Source organism: Geospiza fortis, unplaced genomic scaffold (assembly GCF_000277835.1).
Source record: "Geospiza fortis unplaced genomic scaffold, GeoFor_1.0 scaffold102, whole genome shotgun sequence".
Lineage (NCBI taxonomy): Eukaryota > Metazoa > Chordata > Aves > Passeriformes > Thraupidae > Geospiza > Geospiza fortis.
In genome coordinates, this window is record NW_005054373.1 from 2211947 (window position 1) to 2219967 (window position 8021).

Sequence of the window (8021 nt, forward strand, 5' to 3'; positions counted from 1 at the left end):
TGGCGCGCCTCCTGCGCGGCGTCTTCATGGCCGAGAAGAAGCCGGCGCTCAGCATGGAGCTGCTCTGCGCCCGCCTGGCCGACAGCTGCCCCGAGCTGGTGGCACCAGGTAGGGATTTTTTGGGGCATCTCTGCGGGAGGAAGGGGATATAAAGAGCTGAGTGCTGACCCCGGTGCTCCCGGCTGCAGGTGAGATGGAGAAACACGTGCGGCTGTTTGCTGAGCTCCTGCCTGACTGGGTGGGCGTCCACACCCTCAGGACGGATGTCTACGTCAAGCTGGACAAAGAGAAGGACCTGGGCCTCGTCACCGAGAGGCTCAACAAGGCGGCCAAGGAGGCCGGAGCTCTCTGAGCCCCGCTCAGGGTTGGGGTTTTTTCTGTGCAATCTCCTCCAATGTAGCAAATCCCGACAGCGCTCTGGGTTCTGGGCTGGGCTGGAGGGAGGCTCGTCCTCGGGTGGCTGAGGAAGGGCAAAATGCCTTAATTTAACTGATCCTGTGGTGGGAGCTGTGAGGATTGTAGGTCCCCTAGTCCTGGAGCAGTCCTGTGTCCTGGGGTGGTGATGAAAGCGACCCTAACCTGAGGAACCTTTTCTTCTCCCTTTCCTGGTTCTCCTGAAGGTTCAATGCATGAGGGGTCTCCTGAAGGTCCAATTTCAGAGGTTTCTTCCATTAACTGTGTCCTGGTGGGTGAAGGCAGAGCAGGGCAGGCTGAGAGGGTGACAGGCAGGAAGGAGTGAGAGAACAAGTCACAAATTGGTGTTTCTGGAGCTTCGGGCCTCGTTCTGTTTTTAAGGGAGGGAAAATGCATCTTCCAGTCCTCACTGGAAACAACTGCAGGACTTGTCAAAACACATTTGTATTAAATGTTTTAAATATAGTTGACTTGTGTTAACCCAGTGCTCTTCCTCGCTGCCTGTCTCGTGGTTCTCCATGGCAATTGGCGCCGGGAAGGGCTGGCTCCTCATCCAGCTCCTGGAGAAAAACTCACTGGAAAAAGTGAGCGTGGGTTTGCAGGGAGCTGAATGCAGCTTTTGTGGATGGGGCTGGGGGAGCAGCTGCTGCAGGGACAGGGGCAGGCAGGGCTGACAGGGATCCAGGCTTTGTTTTTCCCAGGGGAAATCCCAGGCCACTCAGGCTGAAGTGGCTTGGGAAGAGGGACAAAGAGGGTGAGGATGGCACAGAGGTGCTGGGCTGGCACCGTGCCCTGCTCGGGGTGGGAGCTGCCCAGGGGCACGGCAGGCACACCTCACACTGCTCCCCAAGCCAGGCTGGGGCTGGGGACACCAGGGACCTGCAGGGAAAGGGGGCTCCCTCATCCTTTCATCCCACGCTGCTCCTGGGCGGATTCCTCACCTTAAGTGCTGGGCTCGAGTCTGGCAGCAGCTGAGATCCCACAGCACTTCTGAGCGAGCAAGAGGCCTTCCTCCTCCTCCTCCTCCAGGCCCGTGCTTGCCTGTGCAGCCCAGCTGCAGGAGCGTGCCCAGTTTCCAGGGAGGAGGAACAGGGATTAAACCCAACCCAGGGGCTGGGTGTGAGGCTGGGGGCTCCTGAGGCAGGCTGGGCTCTCTGCCATGCTCAGGGACCTCACTGTGGTGGGAAGGAGCTGGATTGCAGCAGCTGGAGTGGAGCAGGACTGGAAAGGAGCTGGAATCAGCAGCCTGGCAGCCAGGCTCACTCCCAGGAGAGCTCTCAGCGAGCTCCTGTGCTGCTCCTCGGGATAAAACCCTTCTGCTCCTGGGGATAAAACCCTTCTCCCACCTGGAGGCCGCCCCTGCCCAGCCTGGTCTCTCCAAGCAGATGACATCAGGGGCTGCTGGCAGCCCAGCCAGGGCCAAGGCACCGTCCCCACGTTCCCTGATGTCACCTGCTGGCACTGGCAGGGCTGACGCTGCTTCCCCAGCACGCAGCTGCTTTCCATGGCTCTCTGGGGTGGAATTGATTTTCCCTCCTCCCCCGCAGCAGGAACCCTCTCCTGGTGCCAAGCCTGTGAGGTGCTGCCTGCCCTGGCTCCCCGAGGGCCCTGGGGCATCCTGGGCCCCAGGGAATTGTGTTCCTCGGTGCAAACTGAGCAGTGCCGAAGGGGCTTTCCAGGAAAAAGGGGTGAAAATAGCTGGAATGGTCCTTCCAAGTGAAGGGGCTGGCTGGGAGGTGGCCCCAGGTGCTGGATGGGGAAGGGGAGCTGAGCTGACCAAGCCTCTGCAGCCAGAGGTGGGTGCAGAGTAAAGAAAAGGTACCTGAATGCTCCCTGGGAAACAATTCCAAGCATTTGGGGGACAAGGGAGAGCTCACAGCACAGCCTTGCCCCACTGACCAGCTGGGGCTGCAGGGAGACACTGCCAAGTGTCATTCACAGCTTCAGCCACTGCAAGAACAGCTCTGAGACAGCTTAGGAAATATAAAAATACATCAGTATTTATTTTACCTGTGAGTCCAGCCCCTGCTGGGCCAGGGACACAGTCCCTGATGGTTTCAGGCTTGTGGAAGTTTTGGCACACAGGGATTTAGCTGTGAGCAAACTGAACCGTGCTGAAGGAAGCATCTCCAAAGCCCCCTCACACACCTGAGACCCCTGCAACACCTCTGCTGTGGCCTCACCTGGCACCAAACTCCCACCAGGGCAGGCTCTGACGGCCCAGAGCAGCCCAGCAGAGGGGAAGCAGCAGCACAGGAGGGGGATGTGGTGCAGGAGATGGGGAATTGTGCTGAACAAAAGGTGCCTGTGGCCTCCAGGGAAGGAAAACACTGACTGGGCTCACCCCACAGCAGCACCATCCTGATTTAAGAACACAGCAGGCACCTCATTCTCCTCAACAAGCACAGCCCTGGTGTAAGAGCAGCTTGTTCTGGTGTGAGTGACAGCACAGAGCAGCCAGCCTATCCTGAGGTCAAATACAGTAGGATTTGTCCTTTACAGAAATAATTGCTTTTTGCCCATCTCCTGTGTTTCTTTGGGAATTTTTTAGCAGGTTCCTTGGAGGCTGACAGCCCAGCCCAGGGAATGCTGGTGCCCTGTCAGAGCTCTCCTGCCTCAGCAGCAATATTGTCACTTTGGTCTCCTAAAACCCACAGATTCAGAGAAGCTGCATCTTGGTCTCCATCCCCCCCCAGTCAATCTGCCTGTTCCTTCTTCCTAAAAGGATGAACTCCAAAAGGGATCATTACACTCAACACAGTGCTTGGGAAATTTAGGATTGAAGAGCATCTGGCCATGCTCAAGACCTGTGTTTAACCCCCTCCCCACCCCCATGTGACACCAGAGTCACTACAAACAGCCCCAGACTTGTTCCCAGTGCTCCCTCCTCCCTGCTGCTCCTCAGTCGTACTGCAGCAGGGAGTAGAAAGGGATGGAATTGAGCTTTTCTGACCCTTTCAGGGCTTTCAGCTCTATGATCACCAGGCACTCCAGGATCTCAGCCTTCAGCCTCTTGAGCAGCTCGCAGGCAGCACGCATGGTACCTGTGGAGGGGAGCAGAAACATCCTCACTCCAGGGGCAGCTCCAGCCCACAGCCACCCCTGCTGCTGCCAGGCTGAGGGTGCCAGAGAGGTGTGGATACCCCTGGCAGTGCCCAAAGCCAGGCTGCATGGGGCTTGGAGCAGCCTGGGCTAGTGGGAGGGGTCCCTCCATGGCAGGGGTGGGACTGGATGGGATTTATCCCCCCCAGCCATTCCATGATTGCATGCACACGGGGGTACAGGATCACACTGCTTCCCTCACCTCCAGATTTATCCTCCCCAGCCATTCCATGATTGCATGCACACAGGGGTACAGGATCACACATGCTTCCCTCACCTCCAGTTGCCAGCAGGTCATCCACAATCACCACTTTCTGTCCTGGCTCCACAGCATCGCTCTGGACTTCCAGCTCAGCCTGCAGGGAGCAAAGAGCAGCTTTGGTTTAGTCTGGCCTTGCAGAGAAGCCCCTCGCGAGCTGCTGGTTCATGCTGGAACACAGACAAGTCCTCAGCAACATCAGCCTAAACACTCAGCACCTAAAATCCCAAAAACCCCACAAATTCCAGCTACAGGGGAGCGCCACGGGAACACAGAGCAGGGAGGGGATTGCTGGGCCAACCCTCTGGCACACAAAGATCCTGAACTTTTATCATGTGAGTTAGGGTGGAATCTTATCCCAGAGCAGCTCTCCAGTGAGGAAAATCTCCTGTCACGCACTGGGGAGCTCTGCCTAGAGCCAGATCCAAACTGGCACCTGTTTGGATGTGTCACATGAGCTCAGTTGGCCCAAACAACCCTCATGGCTTAGGCCTGGCGTTGGGGGCTCTGCTGCTGTTAGTTCCTAGTGGGAGTAGCACAGGCTGAGGCTCAGCCCCGGGTGATGGGGCGGGATGGGGGAAGCCATGCGGGACAGCTGTGACTTACAGCACTTACTGCCAGAGTGGGGGACACTCTCCGTGGTCATGCCCCTGGATTCAAGCCAAAGAAAGCCGTTTAGCACTGGGTCTGAGCACCACCCCCCTGAGAAGAATCACGGCACAGCACCGAACATCCCCCGTGGGCACAGACGCAGCAACCGCGGCTCGGGGCTGGCTCAGCGCCGCTCCCAGGGCATCAGAACCCAGCCTGGGACCCCCTCCCCGCGGGTTTAGCCCCCCTGCCCCCCCCAGGGTGAGCCCCTGCTGCTCCCAGGCCTTGCCTTGCCGTATTCCAGGCTGTAGGAGATGCATTCAGTGGCACCGGGCAGTTTCCCCTTTTTCCGCACGGGCACGAAGCCGATGCCCAACCTCTGCGCCAGCGGCGTCCCGATGAGGAACCCCCGGGAGTCCAGGCCTGGGGGCACAGCAGGAACAGGCAATCAGGCAATCATTCACCTTGGAAAAGGCCCCCAGGACCATCAAGTCCAACCATTTCCCAGCCAAGGCCACATCCGCGTATTTTTTGGAATGGTGACTCCACTGCTGCCCTGGGCAGCTGTCCCAACACCTCATCACCCTCTCAGTGAATTAAATTTTCCCTCATATCCAACCTAACCCCCCCAGGTGCAACCTGAGGCCTTTTCCTCTTGTCCCATCACTCAGATCGGAGCCATTTCACTGGGGGAGGGTCTTGGCACAACCCTCCCATTTTATCCTCCCATTCTAAAAGCAATTTGCTCTTCAGGTCACTTCTGAGGGTTGGAAGCACAGCCCACACTCCTGTTCTCACCCACATGTGCTGCTGCTGGCCCCAGCACATTTCCCTCCCCTCTGACCCTTTTCCTTAGAGATAAAGCCAGCAGGGCCCTGCTATCAGTCCAGCCACACGAGCAGGAACTCTGCACCTCGGGGCAGCCCTCACTTATCTCACCTGGGCCAGGTCTGGTCTGTGCCCCTTTGGCTGTGGCCCAGCCCAAGCACTGCCTTCCTCTTCCTCAGCACCTGGCCAGGTGAGCTGAGGTGCTCTGGCCACCAAGGCCGTTTGTGCTGGCCTGGAAAGGCTCCCTGAGGAAAACCAGCTGGGACTGGGCCTGGGGACAGTGTGGGGACACTGCAGGCTCTGTGTGCCCCCTCCTTTTTAACAATGAATTATGCAACTGGCATGGAAGTGTCGAAGGGCACCTGCCACATCCCACAGCAGCATTTCAGGAAACCACAGCAGGAGGGGAAGGGTAGAAAGTGTCCTGGTGTTACCATGTGACAGAGGCCAATGTTCAGGTGATTTCTGTGTCCAAGGGCTACAACATTCCCCAAGGGCCACCCCACACCTCCCACCCGGGACACACTGCTCAGGGGTGTTCAACCAACACTCACCCACAATTAAGTCGATTTTTGGGAAAGATGCCCTCACATGATCCTCCAGAAGATCAATCAAAGCCCTGAAGGCCACAGGATCCTTCAGCAAGGGGCTGATATCGCTGCAATGAGGGAGGGCAGGGGGTGAGGCACCTGCGGGGCTGCTCTGGAAACGCTCAGCACCTGATCTTGGGGGAGGCTCCTGAGCCCGGGGAAGGCTCCTGAGTCCGGGGAAGGCTCCTGGCCCCAGGGAAGGCTCCTGCCCGGTGCTACCGGGGCCAGGGATGGGCAGCGGGGACAGGAACTGGCAGCGGGTCCCCGGCCCGGCTCCAGCCCTGCTCCCATCCCCAGCTCCAGCCCTGGTCCTCCCTCCATTCCCTGTCCCTGTTCCAACCCCAGTTTCCTCCCCGATCCCGTCCCGGTCTCACCGGAACAGCACGCCGGGTGGAGCTCCGGTATCCCGGACATTGAGCATCAGTCCCCCCGGTATTTGGAGCTTCGGTACCCCGGAGAGTGGAGCTCCGGTATCCCGGACATTGAGCATCAGTCCCCCCGGTATTTGGAGCTCCGGTACCCCGGAGAGTGGAGCTCCGGTATCCCGGACATTGAGCATCAGTCCCCCCGGTATTTGGAGCTTCGGTACCCCGGAGAGTGGAGCTCCGGTATCCCGGACATTGAGCATCAGTCCCCCCGGTATTTGGAGCTCCGGTACCCCGGAGAGTGGAGCTCCGGTATCCCGGACATTGAGCATCAGTCCCCCCGGTATTTGGAGCTTCGGTACCCCGGAGAGTGGAGCTCCGGTATCCCGGACATTGAGCATCAGTCCCCCCGGTATTTGGAGCTCCGGTACCCCGGAGAGTGGAGCTCCGGTATCCCGGACATTGAGCATCACGTGCCCCGGTATCTGGAGCTCCGGTACCCCGGAGAGTGGAGCTCCGGTATCACGGAGCATTGAGCATCAGTCCCCCCGGTATTTGGAGCTTCAGTACCCCGGGGCACTGGATCCCCAGTCCCCCCGGTATTTGGGACTCTGGTACCCCGGAGTGTGGAGCTCCGGTATCCTGGAGCACTGAGTATCCATCCCCCCGGTATTTGGGGCTCTGGTATCCTGAAGCAATGAGCATCCACCCCCCCAGTATCTGGAGCTCCAGTATCCCGGAGCATTGAGCCCCAGTCCCCCGGTATCTGGAGCTCCGGTATCCCGGAGCATTGAGCATCCATAGCCCCAGTATCAGGCGCCCCTGGGCATTGAGAATCCATGCCCCCGGTTTCTGGAGCTCCGGTACCCTGGGGCACTGGAGCCCCATTCCCTCCAGTATCCGGGGCTCTGGCATGCTGGAGCATGGAGCATCACCTCCCAGGGCACACGGAGCTCTGGTATCCCCGTGCACAGAACCCCAAATTCCTGGTGCAATGAGGTCTGATACCCCAGACATGGAACTATCCCAGAGCCCCCAGTGCATGAAGGTCTGATACCCCAAGATACAAGGCACTGATACCCGTGGTGTGTGTGGAGCTCTGACACTTCATGTACAGAGCCCAAATCCCCCCGTGCATGGAGCTCTGATAACCCTGGCACATGGAGCTGCAATTCCCAGGTGCATGGAGCTCTGATAACCCTGGCACATGGAGCTGCAGTTCCCAGGGGCATGGAGCTCTGATAACCCTGGCACATGGAGCTGCAATTCCCAGGGGCATGGAGCTCTGATAACCCTGGCTCATGGAGCTGCAATTCCCGGGGCCATGGAGCCCTGGCTCCTTGGCACATGGAGCTGCAGTTCCCAGGGCCATGGAGCCCTGGCACAGCAGTGGATGGAGCCCCAGGCTCCCCTCTGAAGAGTTCCCAGGTACCGGCTCCGTGTGGAGCTGGATTTCCCTGCCTGGCCCGAGCCTCAGAAAGGAGCTCCCTGCCTGGGGGCTCCATTTCCACCCCCTCACTCTGCTCAGCACAACACAGACAGCAAACTCCTCAGGACTTCACTGTTTCCTGCTTTTCCATCCCTCATCACCTCGTGTGAACTCCTGGAGTCGCTCTGTGTTTGTTAAACTCGTTGGTTGGGATGAGGGACAACAACACAACCCCAGGTCCTGGAGCAACAGCTCCTGGTGTCACCGAGCCCTGGGCAGGGCAGGGAGCTCCCACAGCTCCCATCTCCTGGTGCTGAATGTTGTTTGGCCATGCAAAATCCACCAAATGAGTTCAGATCTCCTCTTCCATTAGCAAATACACCTTGGATCTGCTCCAAACCCATCCGGGCACAGCTCGCTGTGGAAAGCAGGAGCAGTTGGAG

At 58.7% G+C, this 8021-nt stretch overlaps 2 protein-coding genes across 2 annotated transcripts in view; one reads left to right on the forward strand and one right to left on the reverse strand.

Annotated features, from left to right (window-relative positions):
* Positions 1-898, forward strand: part of CDT1 (chromatin licensing and DNA replication factor 1) — a 5527-nt gene extending 4629 nt beyond the window's left edge. Inside the window, exons 7-8 of the mRNA XM_014308548.2 lie at positions 2-108; positions 189-898. Of these exons, the coding sequence (XP_014164023.1) occupies positions 2-108; positions 189-352 (271 nt within the window). The 3' untranslated portion in view covers positions 353-898. The remainder of the gene's footprint in view (position 1; positions 109-188) is intronic.
* A 1490-nt stretch (positions 899-2388) lies between these two features.
* On the reverse strand, positions 2389-6619 carry APRT (adenine phosphoribosyltransferase). The gene is made up of 5 exons (XM_005424819.1): positions 6159-6619; positions 5749-5852; positions 4656-4789; positions 3794-3872; positions 2389-3458 (listed from the first exon to the last, which is right to left on the reverse strand). The coding sequence occupies exons 1-5, from the start codon at positions 6617-6619 to the stop codon at positions 3316-3318; spliced, it is 921 nt and encodes a 306-aa protein (XP_005424876.1). The 3' UTR covers positions 2389-3315.
* Positions 6620-8021: the final 1402 nt, after the last annotated feature.

Bases quoted from the DNA above. Each gene is read 5' to 3' on its own strand.
- APRT (XM_005424819.1), bottom strand. From the start codon at position 6,619: ATGCTCAATGTCCGGGATACCGGAGCTCCACTCTCCGGGGTACCGGAG. The intron at 5,853-6,158 runs GTGAGACCGGGA...CCCTCATTGCAG, and splicing joins CCACCCGGCGTGCTGTTCCG to CGATATCAGCCCCTTGCTGA. The intron at 4,790-5,748 runs GTGAGTGTTGGT...CTGTGCCCCCAG, and splicing joins AAAAATCGACTTAATTGTGG to GCCTGGACTCCCGGGGGTTC.